Source organism: Rhinopithecus roxellana, chromosome 1, assembly GCF_007565055.1.
Source record: "Rhinopithecus roxellana isolate Shanxi Qingling chromosome 1, ASM756505v1, whole genome shotgun sequence".
NCBI lineage: Eukaryota > Metazoa > Chordata > Mammalia > Primates > Cercopithecidae > Rhinopithecus > Rhinopithecus roxellana.
In genome coordinates, this window is record NC_044549.1 from 115,357,658 (window position 1) to 115,374,469 (window position 16,812).

The window sequence follows — 16,812 nt, forward strand, 5'->3', positions numbered from 1 at the left end:
CTAAATAAATGTAGACATATGGTCATGGATTGAAAGAATGAACACAGTAAGAATGTCAATTCTCCCTCAAACTGATGTATAAATTTAATGCCAATCAAAGTTCCAGGACTTTTTGCAGATGCAGAAAACCTGATTCTAAAAATTTATACAGAAAGGCAAAGAAGCTTCTTACTGCAAAGCTGTGGTGTTCTAGATTGTATGGTATTTGTGAAGGGAGAAACATAGATAGATCAATAAAACAGGGAATTCAACAACAAACTCATGCAAATATGGTCAAGTAATTTTAGGCAAAGGTACAAAAGCAATTCAATGCAGGAAGGATAGTCTTTCAACAAATGGTATTACAATACCATCTGCCATAAGCAAAAAATGAATCACAGCCTAAATATAAAACTTTATACAAAAATTAACTCAAAATGGGTCACAGACATAAACAAAAAACCTAAAACTATAAAACTTTTAGAAGAAAGCAGAGGAGAAAATCTTCATGACTTAAACTTAGGTAAGGAGTTCTCATACATGATATCATAATCTATGAATAAAAAAACTGTTAAATTAGACTTGAATAAAAATTTACTTTTCTTCAGCAAAAGACACTTGAGAGAATTAAAAAAATATGCTGTGAACGATGAAAAAGTATTTGCGAGTCATGTTTGACAAAGGACTAGTATCCACAATATATAAAGAATTCTCGGCCGGGCACGGTGGCTGACGCTTGTAATCCCAGCACTTTCAGAGGCCGAGGTGGGCAGATCATGAGGTCGGGAGATTGAGATCATCCTGGCTAACACAGTGAAACCCTATCTCTACTAAAAATACAAAAACAAAATTAGCCAGGCGTGGTGGTGGGCACTTGCAGTCCCAGCTACTTGGGAGGCTGAGGCAGGAGAATGGCGTGAACTTGGGAGGCAGAGATTGCAGTGAGCTGAGATCACACCACTGCACTCCAGCCTGGGCAACAGAGCACGACTCCGTCTCACAGAAAAAGGAAAAAAAGAATTCTCCCAGCCTGGCCAATACGGTGAAACCCTATCTCTACCAAAAGATACAAAAATGAGCCAGGTATGGTGGCACATGCCTGTAGTCCCAAGCGCTCAGGAGGCTGAGATGGGAGAATCACTTGAACCCAGGAGGCGGAGATTGCAGTGAGCCAAACCGAGATTGCACCACTGCACTCCAGCCTGGGCAACAGAATGAGACCCTATTTCAAAAATTCTAAAAAAAAATTCTCAAAACTCAGAAGGAAACAACCAATTTAAAAGTGGGCAAAAAACATGAACAGTTATTTCAACAAAAAAGATATATAGATGTCAAATGAAGACAATACGTTCAACATCATTAGTCATTGTGAAAATGAAACTGAAACCACAATGACTTTATCTTTCCAATGTTTCTCAGATCTATCCTCTTATCTTCACTGATACTATCCTAAAAAGTTCAGATCTTCAAAATCTCTCACGACTGCTGAAATACCCTCCAAATTGGTATCACTGATTCCCCAATTTCCCCTCTTCAATTCCTCCTTCAAAGTGAACCAAGCTATCTTTCTGAAATGCAAGTCAGATATTATTGATCTCTCATCTCATAAAAAAAATTATTCTATGGCTTACAGATAAGATAGCAGGCCGGGCGCGGTGGCTCAAGCCTGTAATCCCAGCACTTTGGGAGGCCGAGACGGGCGGATCACGAGGTCAGGAGATCGAGACCATCCTGGCTAACATGGTGAAACCCCGTCTCTACTAAAAATACAAAAAACTAGCCGGGCGAGGTGGCGGGCGCCTGTAGTCCCAGCTACTCGGGAGGCTGAGGCAGGAGAATGGCGTAAACCCGGGAGGCGGAGCTTGCAGTGAGCTGAGATCTGGCCACTGCACTCCAGTCCGGGCGACAGAGCGAGACTCCGCCTCAAAAAAAAAAAAAAAAAAAAAAAAAAAAAAAAAAAAAAAAAGATAGCACACCGCTCAAAGGCCTGCTCTAGATTAGTATAGGCCATCTCATCTCAACTCTCACGGTATCCATATGCCTACTCCACCCCTGCTATCGATAATACATTGAATGATCACTTGTACTGTTTACTCAGTCTCAGAGACTTCTCATCTATATCCTCTACTTCTACCAATCATATTCATACTTTAAAATTCACTTCATTGTGAATATTCTCATTGTTTTGATTTTATAATAGTAAGGACAAGCTAAACATTCGCTATATTAAGACCATGCATGTGTCTTGGACCTACCTCTTTCCCTAGGTCTGTTTTTATAAATGCTGGTGATAAACTAGCTCTGACTTATATGATCATTTTGTATGACCATCTGAGGGCTGTGATTCTAGGTTATCTTTGGTCAGCCTTAAGGAAAACGACAGCAGAGCTAATCTAATAACTTTTACAAACAATCAGTGCTAATTTGCAAACTTCTGTCAAAAAAAGGCATTACCAAAGGAGGGAAATTTCGTATGTACCAGTTGCTATTAAATAAACTGTAAAATTACCGTATTTTTATTTTCTAGAAAAAAAGTTCACTTCAATCATTACCTTCTGTATGAAGCTTTTTCTGATGCACAACACACAGAAAATTCTAGCCCAACACCTTCCCTAAACTAAACGAGCAGTAAAACTCTCACTTTACAAATCTAATACCTTAACTCCTTCATTATGCTAATATGTTCCATTTGGTAAGTATAATTGTGTATGTTTTATCTCCTCTTCTAGTAAAAAGTTCTTTAAAACAAAAAAATATATTTAACACTTAGCACAGTACTTTATATTAATTAGGCATCCAAGTAGTATGTGGAATAAGCCTCCGGATATTCATTTAATTTTGAGGATAAGTTATAATTAAGTTATTCCAAATCCTATCCCCCCAAAAAGGAAAATATCAGTCCTAAAACAAAGTTCTTTAAGGAGAGTATTATCATGGGCTGGGCACAGTGGCTCATGACTATAATCACAACACTTCGGGAGGCTGAGGCAGGAGGATCACCTGAGCACAGGAGTTTGAGACCAGCCTGGGCAACATAGAAAGACCCCGTCGGTACCAAAAAAAAAATTTAAAGAGAGAATACTATAATGAATTTAGGCCACAATCTTTTAAATAAAACCTTTGATGAGTTTATACTAAGCAAAGTGGTATGAAACCTTCTCCAGTCTAATAATTTCATGAGCTTTTTTGAAAGGAGTTTTAGTGAATTTAATTGATATGCAAATGAGAATTCTGAAACTTCAGTGCATTTTACCATGGCCTGAAAGGATTTACATTTCTAAGCAATAAATGCGACTAAAGTACATGAATAGTATATGCCAAAGGGATTTTTTGCTACTCAACCATATTTTGAATCACTATAAAAACTTCAACAAGAAATTCATCTATCTAGCGTGATTTCCCTTGAGAAAGAAGAGCAAAGGTGACTTAAAATAAATCTAACACAGCAAAGAACCTCAGAAAACCTTGACTGATGCTAAACAAATAATTAACCGTGAAAAACAACCTCTCTATGACCATCAAGTAAGAAGTCTTTCCATTTCTTATCCATGCATTTTATCAATGGTACAAGCAACTTAAAGGCTATTAAATTGGACCTTAATGAGTTATTTTGTGAATTCAAATAAAGGTCAATTAAAAACTAAACCCAAATCAGAAACTCCCTATTGTTTTCTATTGAAAGGTAAGTTTGGTCTTTTCAACTTCATTTTCTTAACAGTATGTCAACCTATCTCTTTTATTACCTAAAACAGACTTCTTCCTTCTTTCTACAGATACCAACATAATGACCTTTTATTGTCTTTCAGAATCTTAAATTTCAGTTTATTCCTTAATATCTTCTATAATCTCATCCTACAAGGATTCATTAGAGCTGTTTTTCTTCAGAAATAACTTTATAGTACATTTTACTATTGATAAGCAATGAGTTAACATCTATTTATAACTAACCACTGCATATTTCATGTGTCACATGAAATGATTACTGAAAAAAACTACTTATATCAACACTGTTATACTTCACTGCTATTGTATAGGCAATGTTTTTCACATATATACAGTACTCAAAGCAATGACTCTTAGAACACATACTTTCAGAAAAAGTTATCTACCATTTCCAAATATAAATGTAGTACCTTGACAAGGAACCTGCAAAATTCTGAATTAAACCTGATAGATACCCTCTGAGATCACCTACTGAGTTCTGTTCGCTTTAGTTATTAAAAATAATTAATAAAAATAATAAAAATATTTCTGAATAAATAAAAGGTAATACTAGTTATGACATTTCCCTAACAGCAGCTTTTGTCACACATTTCCATTTTTAATATCCATGTTCAAATTGTATGTTTATATAATTTTCTTGTAAGAAATAATATCACCTAGATTTTTTTTTACTTAGGAACACTGGAACAGAAATCATTTTCCAATCAAACTCATACTTACCTGAATAATTGTTGCCAATATATTAACATAATTACTTTCAGTTTGATAAAGCTCTTTTGCGACTTGCCACCTTGCTGACTGCTTTGAAGGAACTGGAGTGGAGTTTTTAGAAGACTTAGTACAAGACTTTGGGGTGTCTGAAATGTTAAAAGGTGGAAAGATTTAATGGAAGCCAAATAAAAATACCAAACATTATGTACACTTAACAAGATAAAAAGGAGAGAAAACCTACTGTTATAAATGTACCACCATACAGATTTCCATTAAAGAAATTTTTTCTCATAGGCTAAGGCCAGAAAAAAAAAATGTCAAAAATATCACTGACTCTAATTGGTAGGCATTCCACTAAATGGCCTGTACTCTTCAAAAATGTCAAGGTTATTAAAAACAAAGAAAGACTAAGGAACTGTTCCAGGTTAGAGAAGACTAAAGAGAGACAACCTAACAAATGTGTATCCTGGATTGTATTCTAGATCAAAAAGAAAAAAATTTTTTCCTTTTGCTAAAAAGGACATTAAGACTTTTTAGGATAACTGATGAAAAGTCTACAAAATAGTTCATAGTATTAATGTTAATTTCCTTACTATAATAATGTAATAAGTAATACAGTTATTTAAGAAATATGTCTCTATTATAGGAAACAGACATTTAAGTACTCAGAGCTAAAGGCATATCATGTCTGCAGCTTACTCTCAAACAGTATATATATTAAAAATACACATGCATGTGTGTATTGTATTTGTGTTTAGAAAAAGAGAGATTTTGACTGAATGAATGCTAAAGCAAACATGGCAGAATATGTCCCTTTGGGAAATCTGGGTAAAAGGTATATGAATCTTTGTACAGCTAAAATAATAAAATAGAAAGGAAGAGGTAAAGCTACTTACATGTAAAAAGGAGGAAAAAGTTGTTGTGATTACACCATTACAATAACGAAAACTTGTCATATACATATGTCAAAAAGAAGCCCCTTACAAAAAACTCAATATTAACTGAAAATTCTGTTAGTTCAAACTATCTTAACATAATATAAAACAACCAGTAGAGAGTGGAAAGAGGACGCAACAGTGTGTTTCATATACATTTCATGAAAGAAAAAAATTTGCGGCCAGACATGGTGGCTCACACCTGTAATCCCAATACTTTGGGAGGCTGAGGACGACAGATCACTTGAGGTTGGGTGTTCGAGGCCAGCCTGGCCAAAACCTCATCTCTACTAAAAATACAAAAATTAGCATGGTGGCACATGCCTATAATCCCAGCTACTCAGGAGGCTGAGGCAGGAGAATCACTTGAACCCAGGAGGTGGAGGTTGCAGTGAGCCAAGATCATGCCACTGCACTCCCACGCCACTGCACTCCCGCGCCACTGCACTCCAGCCTGGAGACTGAGCGAGACTCCATCTCAAAAAAAGAATATAGAGATATATATCATTTTAATGTATAAAAGTTTAAAATACATTTTCTTACTGTTAATATGGTTAGAATACTTTAACATTATATATAGAATCACCTAATAGCAAGTTTTTCAATAGGAAAAGGAATGTATGACATAAAATAGAAATGGGTGACAAAGAACCATAATATATATTTCTAGCATATCAATTTTATTCAATGATAAACAATTTTAAATGCTTTTATATGAAAACAATTATGTACTATGGAGTTGAGTGCTTTTTTTTGGAGATGGAGTCTCACTCTGTCCCCCAGGCTGGAGTGCAGTGGCGCCATCTCGGCTCACTGCAACCTCCACCTCCTGGGTTCAAGTGATTCTCCTGTCTCAGCCTCCTGAGCAGCTGGGATTACAGGCACACATCACCACACCCTGCTGATTTTTCTATTTTTAGTAGAGATAGGGTTTCACCATGTTGGTCAGGCTGGTCTCGAGCTCCTGAACTCGTGATCCACCCTCCTCGACTTCCCGAAGTGCTGGGATTACAGGCATGAGCCACCGTGCCCAGTCCAAGTGCTTTTTAAAGAAAACAGAATTCAAAAAAATTTTCCCACTTGCCAAACATTATTTTAGGCTACACTCACCAGACCCAGAAGCCTCTGCCATTACACAATATACATCAGTGGGAAAAAACTGAGATGCACTGATCTAATTTAATTATTTTGTGTCTAGGCAATGACCTAAAACTGGGGAATCTATTTTATAGAGCCCCTAATATATGAGTATACTTGTCATATCTGTTTACTTCAGTGGTTTATTTTCTTGCCTAAAATGCATATTCAAGTTTCAGTCCTTTATGATCTCCTCTTACCATCCCATGCTCTTGTCCATTATAATTATAAAACTAGTACATTCTCAGATCTAATCATGTTCTCCCTCTCAAGCTGGTTCAACTTTTCCAAATGCCTACTGGACAGTTCTGCCTTAATGTAACTTGGATTTCTCTAAAACTGCACTACCTTCCTCTAAAACATAAACTTCCTATCTATTCAATGCCGAGGCAACATTTCTTTCATTTAAATTACTAATTTACTGTAATTAAACTGCATTGGGAGTTATACCTGATGTAAATGATGAGTTGATGGGTGCTGACGAGTTGATGGGTGCAGCACACCAACATGGCATAAGTATACATATGTAACAAACCTGCACGTTATGCACATGTACCCTAGAACTTAAAGTATAATAATAATAATTTTTTTAAAAAGTGATAAAAAAATTACTAATTTGCCTTCATCTCTTTTTATTTCCTATTATTTCATTCTACCAATATTTCTCCTGTGCTTTTTTTTTTTTTTTGAGACGGAATCTCGCTCTGTCGCCCAGGCTGGAGTGCAGTGGCCAGATCTCAGCTCACTGCGAGCTCCACCTCTCGGGTTTACGCCATTCTCCTGCCTCAGCCTCCCGAGTAGTTGGGACTACAGGCGCCCGCCACCTCGCCCGGCTAGTTTTTTGTATTTTTTAGTAGAGACGGGGTTTCACCGTGTTAGCCAGGATGGTCTCGATCTCCTGACCTCGTGATCCTGCCCGTCTCGGCCTCCCAAAGTGCTGGGATTACAGGCTTGAGCCACCGCGCCCAGCCTCTCCTGTGCTTCTTACTTTTCTTTCCAACCACCACATATTCTGGTTCAGCACCTTATTATTTCATGACCGAAGCCACTGTAATAGATTACATCATGGTCTGTCTCCAAACTGCCGTCTTTCTAATCATTCTTCAGAACAACTCTCTATGAATTATCTATTCAATAAATTCCTCTGCTGCTCAAGGAGTTTCTAAAATTCCTTGTTGATGACCGTATACAGCTCAGCTATTACAGTCTTATTTGAAAGTGATCTAATACTAGGCCTCAAATTAACATTTTTAATTTAACTATTACTCCTCCACATTCCAAGCAAACTATCCATTATTCTATCCATTATTCCCTAAAAACTCAATTTGTATGCTATTATCTGTATATTTGCTCCTCTTTATATTCTCAAACTCATTTCAATTTTCTGGGCCAACCTTAAATTCACTTTCAGTTCTTTCCTTAAGTATTTAATGAATACCCACTTTATACTAGGATCTGAGAATAAAACACAGAATCAGACAGACAAGGTTCATGTTCTCTTAAAGATTACTTATTTGATGCAAATCAAATAATAAAGAAGTAAACAAGTACTATAATTTCTATCGTAAGAACTACTACTAAAAACAACAACCAGGTCACAGGGTTGGCAGAAAGGAGTAGGGGAATTTAACTTTACAGACAATCCACTCAGATTTCCTTGAGGCAGACAGAGTAACTAACAAAGTCCTGAGGTACAGATGTACTACAAATATTTGAAGAATAACAAAGATGGTATGACTGACGCTTAGAGAGTACAGGCATTATTAGAGAGAGCATAGTACCACATGAGATTAGGTAGATGAGGGCAAGATTACATAGGGACTTAAAAGCTACAGTAATGCAAAGCCATTAAGTGATTTTAAAGCAGAGGAGTGGCATCATCTAATTTATATATTTTTAAAGACTTTTCTAAGTGCTGCATATGCAACGGCACAAATTAAAAGGGAGAGATTATTTAGGAGACTACTGCAATCATCTAAGAGAGATCCTTTTTACAGAAAAGACTGATGAAGAAGAGCAAAGGAACAGAGGAATTAAGAGTGAAAGAATCAAGAGTTCTAATTTGGTTATGTTAGGTTTAAGATATCTATTAGACATGGACAAGGAAGTACAAAGTAGGTAGCTTGACAGGGAAGAGGACAAATTTGGGAGTTATCAGCATACAAATTTTTTTCAAAACCATATAATTTACTAAGATAATTTAGGGAGAGTACAACAGAGAAGAAACAATGACTCAGGAGGATCATACAACATTTAGAATTGAAAAAAAAGAAGTGAGGCCAGGGAGAACAAGAAATGAGAAAGCAGTATCACAGAAGCAAAGCAAAAAAAAAAAAAAATGTGTCCATAAAGGAGTAGCTACTCATGTGTTGAACGCATAAAAACTGTCTCCCCAACAAGAACTGCAGATCAGCTAGAATGGGTTGAAAGGACAATGAGAATCAAGGAAATGAGACAATAGATCAAGGTATACTGATGTGAAAGTGAACAGAAAAATGGGACAATAAATGAAAAGTGTCATGAGGTCCAGAGATTTGTTTCTTAAATCTAGAAAACACATTTGTTTACAGACTAAAAATCAAAATGAGAGGGAAATACTGATAACCAAGGAAGAATTATAGGAGCCTTTCTGTATCAGTTCAGCACAAAGTGAACTCACCCTCCTCTGACTTCATTCTACCTATTTTCTCCATAATTTATGTGACCTCCCCTGTGATTTTGCTTGCTTTTTGAACAGCACTATCACTCTCTAGTTATATGACCCTGGACAAATTACTCAACTTCTCTGTATCTCAGTTTAGTCATCTGTAAAACAGGAATAATAAAATCTATTATAAACACACAAAATATATAAAGCATTTAGCATGTAGTAAGCAGTCATTAAATTGCAACATTATTAAGCTTAACTATTCATGTGTCTTTTCCCTACAGCTAGAACAAAGGTAATTAAAGGCAAAGACTTCCATATTCACTATATCAGGGATTTATCTACATTCTAACAATTATTCCATTCCACTAAACTTTAAAGACAAGTTTTTAAAAATGTGAATTACCTCCATAGTTAATGCTAGACTCTGGTGTGTTGGAGATATCTAGGAGTGACCCTATAGAAAGGGAATGCTCAGCTGATGGGCGCTTACGGGGAGGAAACGGTGACACGTCTGTCTCTCTTGAAAGCTGAGCAAGTGTTTCTTTTAAACGACGTCTTTTGCGATTGCTGTTAGGGGTATTCAGAGAAAGCATTGACACTGATTTCTTGAGCTCAGGAGTATTTGCCTGTAATCAAAAGCACAAAAGCTCAATTTACTTCCATGGTTCTTTACTGAGACAGGAACAAGAGAAAAATATATTTACAAGTCTGACAAAATCTGGATTTGCACAATAATTTTATAACCCTACACTCTATCAGGCAATTCAGAAGTTTCATAAAACATAATAGTCAAGAGACCACTGTAATTGTCTAACCCTGAGCACCTCGTTTTTCTTCATAGCCACTATCACCATTACATTTTCATCTGTAAACTTGTTTACTGTCTGCTCCTTCATTAGCCCATAAACTTCACGAAGGCAGGGATCATTCACAGTCTGTTCACTGTATCCCTAGCAGAGTGCCTAGACACAATGCTTCCTAATATGTGCTGAGTAACTCTTGATTTTTAAGAGTTCTCTCCCTAAATCTAAAGCACACTTTTTAAACTTTAAGAACTATACATTTTGAAGTCTGAAGAGAACACAATATGGTACTATATAGATTTTACAGAAACAACTCATCTTCAATATTCCATTCAAAGTTATTAAATCCTAAAGTAAATATTCCCATAAAGCCTACTTTCATAACTTTATGTCATTTTGGTGAGTGATACCACTCTTCGCCAAGATCCACCCTAAAGACTAGATTTTCCTTGACTATATTCTACTATCAAACTCATCTTTTTAATGACATCTCTCCCCTTATCCTTCTTCAGTGGCTCCCAATACTTATAGGATAATATCCAAGCTCATTAATGTATTAAAAACTTTTTGATTCTATCTATCCATTATCTGTTGGCCTTCCTTCCCACAGTGTATTTTAAATCCATATTAAACTACTTGTTATTTTAATGTACTCTCAAAGCTTTCATACCCTCTCCCAATTGGGGTTCTAACGAATGTCCTTACCTAATTGTCCTACTAAGTTGGGTCAACATTTATTTGACTGTTTTAATCCCTCCTGAGTCTCTCAGAGTGAGGCTACCTAAAATATATCACTCAATTGCGGCACACATCATTCCCCATAGTAACTATGTACAAATCTATCTTTCCATTAAAAGTCTAAGTTTCTGAAGATAGCGATGTTCTTGTTCATAATGTTATCACCAAGAATTAGCACAGAACAACATATATTGGGTTAAAATAATACACATTACATTGAATAGTTCCACTTAAATCTACACAGACTAAGATAACTTGATATCCCAATTGTTTTAATCATTCTGAAATTCCTAAACATGCTCTCCAAATCTTCTGGACAGAAAAGTGTTCTTTTCAAACAATCAAGCTCACAGAATAACTAAGGGGTTAAAAGCATACCTTTTCATATAAATACATAGTTTCTCCAGCTCGGGCATCCATTTGAATGCTTCCCCAGAACCACTAGGTGAGAGAAAAAACATTTTAATAAACAGTTTACATTTATTTTATCAGAGAAACTATTAACAGTGTTTTTAAAAACCAACCACATTCTAGAATTACTTGCCTCTTGCTTGACAACATAAAGTTTCTTTGAAGGTTCAAAGGGAAGATCTTTTACTATATTCTCTTCAACTACAAGGTGAGTGCATCTTTCATCTCCAAGTGGTAAATATTTACCTCCTAAAGAGGAATGCACATAAGCATAGATAAGCCGAGCTACTTATTTCCAAACTCAAAATTTTTAAGAGGTATATTGACCAGGAAGTGATTAAGCAGGCCTAGGGACTAAAATATATATAACTTTCACATTATGCTAAATTTTACCTTGCATTTCAGTCATTTCTTCCATATTGGTTTTCTCTTCATCTGAAAATCCCAGGAAACTTAAAATACAATCTTGAAATGGAGGAACTTTAAATTCATTTCTAAAGTCATCAACTGCTGCACAGAAATCCCTAAAAACAAAATGCACTCTTCTAAAACCAGTTTAATTTAAATTCAAGTGTTAGGTATATCAATTTACAACCTATAGCAATTTTTAAGGTCTTAGCATAATCTATCTATTGGAACGGTTTAACATCTGGTCCTGAAATGTTCACAAAAACTTCAGTTTAAAAAAATTGATGTGTCCTCAGTCATCCCAAAAGTAACTTCTGACAAAATGTGATCACAGATAAGCTTTACAACAAGATTCAATCTTTTTCTCTATTATTTGAAGATTTATATGTACTGTGTTCCAAGGTTTTCATGAAATCTAAGTAATGATAACTTTCATGAAATCTTAAGTAATGATGAAGTGCCACAGCAAGAAATCATGAGCTTGGAAAACTAAGCAAAACAAGGCAATAAATTTTAAGCACCAATTAAAATGTAACCAGACAACATAAAATTTTAAAAATATGTAACAAAATCCAAATACCCAGATTTATTTAGCTATTATCTAATAATTTCAGAATGTTTATAATAGTCAAAATTACTTCACAAGGTAAAATCCAAAGATATCAAAGCTACCCTTCAATTTTCAATTTTTTATAACTTTGTTCTTCCTAGATTTTATTCTCCAAGCTACTCAGACTGAATTCATTTTTTCTATCTATGAAATAACTTTTTTCAGCACAAGGATTTATCTTTAAACCAGAATGTTTAATTTACATAATGAACTACTGAATTTCTGAACACTTACTGTTCATTCCGCCTTTCCCAAGCTTTATAAATCCATTCTGGCTTCATAATTGGAGTACCTAGACTCACAGCAACCTAAAAATATAAACATTACAATGAATTTTGTCCTTAAATAACTGCATTCAAGGAACTTCTAAACAGTTAACATACTTAATTTTTTGCAGTTTTAGATCACTATCTGCTTTGTAACAAAATAATTTAAAAATTAACAAACTGTTTTCCAATCATACAAGTTAGGGTAAAATAACTTTAAAACAAGTTCCATGGTGTCCAAATTGTTTCCTTATTTTATTTTAAATAAATATATCTCTGAAGTTCATCTTCATTAAATTTCTATTTCTCCATTCTTCACGTTTAATTCCTTGAAAGTATCACCCTCAAGATGGCACTACAGCAGAAGACATCTAAGTCACTAAAACCTTATACATGAGTTGAAATATTTAGGGTAAATTGAAGAGTACACTAAAATTATCATTTGCTACAAAAATACACTAAGGGAGACTAAGAAAAATCATAAAACTTGCGAAGACATTCAACTACAATCTTAAACTAAGATTCCCATCCTAATAAGAGTATTTTCTCCTTTTATAATCTTAACAAGTTAAATCTTAGAACCACTTTATAAGAGCAGAGCTCTGTTCTTATAAAGGGCACTTAGGTGGCCAGGCACAGTGGCTCACGCCTATAATCCCAGCACTTTGGGAGGCCAAGGTGGGCGGATCACCTGAGGTCAGGAGTTTGAGACCACCCTGGCCAATATGGTGAAACCCTGTCTCTACGAAAACTACAAAAATTAGCCGGGCGTGGTGGTGTGCACTTGTAGTCCCAGCTACTCGGGAGGCTGAGGCAGGAGAATGGCGTGAACCCGGGAGGCAGAGCTTGCAGTGAGCTGAGATGGCGCCACTGCACTCCAGCCTGGGCAGCAGAGTGAGACTCCGTCTCAAAAAAAAAAAAAAAAAAAAAGGCACTTAGACAAGAGTGAATTACCTACTCTCACAATTCCTACAATGTTATTCATCTACCAACCCCCATGATCCTAGTCATCTTTCAACACCTCACTCAAGTTCCATTGCCTACTTAAAACTTAACCACTCTTGGCGGGCACAGTGGTTCACATATGTAATCTCAACACTTTGGGAGGCCAAGGCAGGAGGATCACTTAAGCCCAGGAATTCGAAAGCAGCCTGGGTAACAGAGCAAGATCCCATCTCTATTAAAAAAAAAAAGAAAACCTTAACCACTCTTATGATTTAAAATATTTTACTAAATATACTCATAGCAAAAATTGAGATTCTGTTCTTTAATTGTGGAAGAAATAGGTAAAAGACTGCCATTATTAAACCCATCCCAAAATAATACTGTACAGAAATACACAAAAATACCCAAGTTTACATACCCTGAATTTTTCTCCTTGTGTACAATTTGCCACCAAATGTGTAACTTTTGAATTAAAGTCTTTTCGAATGACTCCACCCATGTGATGGACCAATGTCACCAATCGGACCTCAAAAGAAATATTAAGCAACATTGACTTTCTGGTTAATTTGAACAAAATTTTAAACTATGTTTACCACTCATTTAGCATTGACTAAATACTTCCTATTTATAAAATACAGGATTTTTATAAAGCTATTAAATTTTATGTCAAAATAAGTATTAAAAAAAGATTAGTTTGCCTATTAACACAGGCAAAATTATAGAGGTGGTATTAGTAAAGATTTCACACAAAAGTAAGTTAAACAACCACCTTTCCTATGGCCTAAATACATTGCTTTTTAATACCATATTGTGTAAATATGTTTTTTTTTTTTAAATACCAAGTTTTATCACATCAAGACTCTTCCCACAAAATTAGAGTAATACCCATCAGTTCCAACAACAAAGTATTGTGAACCAAAGAACTTTCTATGAATTCTCTAGGGCAATAGAATACTTTAAGGCTGAACTTGTATAATAAGAAATTGCAATGTATAAACAAAAACTTTAAACAACGTAGCCAATATGGTAACAAGAGAGTAAAACAGAATTGCTATGAAATCTTTCTATTAATTCATATCAGGCCAGCCTAGACAAAACACTGGTCTCTTTATAAGGCTCTTCAGGATTTGTTTCTTCACAAAATTTAAAATCTGGTATAGCAGTAATTTTATCCTTCAATATTTTAAAAATAAAACCATAATACTAAAAGGGAAAAAAAAAAACGCCAATTTTATTTAATTTTGCTATAAAAAATATGCTTTGAATTTGTTTCGTAATACTTACCAGTTCTTCTTTTTTTCTAAATCCAGTAAAGCATAATACTAGATTCACCATACTTGTACAATACAATGGGCGACATGAAAATGGCAAAGGCTGAAAGATATAACAATTTTAAATGTGAGCTTTCTCTTTAGTAGAAAATACAAACACAACTTTCTCAAGCTAAATGTATTTCCCCTCTTGCCATTCAACTTTCCGAATCCAAAGATTTACTGGCATTTTTCAATATGAAACAAAAAAACTGCAAAAAGACAGATTGCAAGTTTCCCAATAAAACCATTTCCCCTGATTCCTTAATCATATGCAATATACATAATCTAAACACACTTTACTCTCAGAAAATTAAACAAATATTAAATGCACTCTGACAGACATGAAGCAAAGTCTATAAGCAAAGTTTTCAGATTCCATACACTACTATAAATGATTCTAATTAATGTTATTAAAACAGGTCAGAGGCATTTTATAATAAACACTGAGTAAATATAACACATACACTTAAACGAAATATAATTTTAATCTTTAAGCTAATAAATGGTGATATTCAGTAAATAATTTACTCAACGGTTGTGGGGGTGTGTGTGTGTATAAAAGACAGAGAATGGTTTAAAAACAATAAAAGAATAAATTTTATTTTCATCATTATATATGATTATTTTTCAAAATTTGGTCTTTTAAAGTTTATTTGGGTTTTGAAACCAACCACTCCAAATCAAAATGTTAAAGAATTAAAGGTTAACATGTGCTTATTATTACTAACATGTATAACAATAGAAATACAAAGACCTAAGCAATTTTAAGTAAATAAGGCAAGCTTAAGAATGCCAAGACAGCAATAAAACCAAACAGGGACTAACTCTCATACGACTCATATTGAAATGCTGTTTAAAAACAAAAAGCAGGTAGGCGCAGTGGCTCACACCTGTAATCTCAACACTTTGGGAGGCAAAGGCAGGTAGATCACATGAGGTCAGAAGTTTGAGACCAGTCTGGCCAACATAGTGAAATCCTGTCTCTACTAAAAATAGAAAAGACTTAGCCAGGTATGGTGGCATGCACCTGCAGTCTCAGCTACTTGGGAGGCTGAGGCAGGAAGAATCGCTTGAAACTGGGAAAGCGGAGCTTGCAGTAAGCGGAGATCATTTATTTATTTATTAAATAAATAAATACAAAAAGCTAAAATAATTTTCGAATTTTAAGTTATACAGTAACTGATAAAAATGGAACTGTGGCATCTGTTCTGTGTTGAGAAAAATAAAACTTTACATATATGTATGAATTTCTGGAACCCAAGTTTAAGCAAGCAATCTTCTCTAAGACACTGTGATATAAAGATTGTGTATAGGCCAGGCGTGGTGGCTCACACCTGTAATCCCAGCACTTTGGGAGGCCAAGGCGAGAGGATCAAGAGGTCTTGACTCCTGGTAAGACGGTGAAACCCCGTCTCTACTAAAAGTACAAAAAATTAGCAGGGCATGGTGGCAGGCGCCTGTAGTCCCAGCTACTCAGGAGGCCGAGGTAGGAGAATGGTATGAACCCGGGAGGCCGAGCTTGCAGTGAGCCAAGATCACACCACTGCACTCCAGCCTGGGTGACAGAGCGAGACTCCGTCTCAAAAAAAAAAAGACAGTGAAGACTGTGTATATGTCTGTGTATATGCATTATGTACAGTTATCATTATTTAACTTTGAAAGGCTTTAGCTTTTCACTACTAAGTTTAAAATGGAGGAATTAAAGGACCACATTAGAGTAGCTACTATTATTCCTATTCTAAATATTTTACTCTCAACAATCAATGAGATTTTTCCAAACAAATTTTTTGCTAATTAAAATTCATTAATAAAAATTTAAACTTGAAATGTCATAATAAATGTATATGCTTACCTCTCCTTTTTGTGAACAATTTAACACAATTGGAGGTCCAATAACTCTACAATCAGCCTTGTAGAGGTCATTAAAGACAGAATCCTGAAAGTCCGTGACTACGAATACATTTTCAAATTCTGGAGAATCCAAACCTTCAAATTCTTCCACTGACTCCATCTTTACAAAGCCCACTTTAATGTCCTTTTAATCATATAGTTAGCAGAAATAAAAATTATTTATATATCAAATAATCCATCTGTCTCTCTAAATAAGGCTTAATCAATTCAATATCAACTTTAACACGTTTATATTTGTAGAAAGTAAATTTCAATCACACAATAATCGGCAT

General features: G+C 35.1%; 1 protein-coding gene and 1 non-coding gene across 10 annotated transcripts in view; one reads left to right on the forward strand and one right to left on the reverse strand.

The window, feature by feature from the left end:
* The window catches only part of ECT2 (epithelial cell transforming 2), a 67,025-nt gene that overhangs the window by 43,854 nt on the left and 6,359 nt on the right, over nucleotides 1-16,812 (reverse strand). For all 9 annotated transcript variants that reach the window (XM_030929361.1, XM_030929347.1, XM_030929353.1 and 6 more), the window contains 9 exons: nucleotides 16,482-16,664; nucleotides 14,601-14,690; nucleotides 13,735-13,842; nucleotides 12,340-12,413; nucleotides 11,481-11,611; nucleotides 11,221-11,336; nucleotides 11,055-11,117; nucleotides 9,539-9,761; nucleotides 4,423-4,559 (listed from right to left, as the gene is read on the reverse strand). In XM_030929361.1, the coding sequence (XP_030785221.1) occupies nucleotides 4,423-4,559; nucleotides 9,539-9,761; nucleotides 11,055-11,117; nucleotides 11,221-11,336; nucleotides 11,481-11,611; nucleotides 12,340-12,413; nucleotides 13,735-13,842; nucleotides 14,601-14,690; nucleotides 16,482-16,664 (1,125 nt within the window). The remainder of the gene's footprint in view (nucleotides 1-4,422; nucleotides 4,560-9,538; nucleotides 9,762-11,054; nucleotides 11,118-11,220; nucleotides 11,337-11,480; nucleotides 11,612-12,339; nucleotides 12,414-13,734; nucleotides 13,843-14,600; nucleotides 14,691-16,481; nucleotides 16,665-16,812) is intronic.
* LOC115892173 lies at nucleotides 2,145-2,275 on the forward strand. Its single transcript, XR_004052057.1, has one exon. It is a non-coding gene; the product is annotated as a small nucleolar RNA SNORA72 (small nucleolar RNA).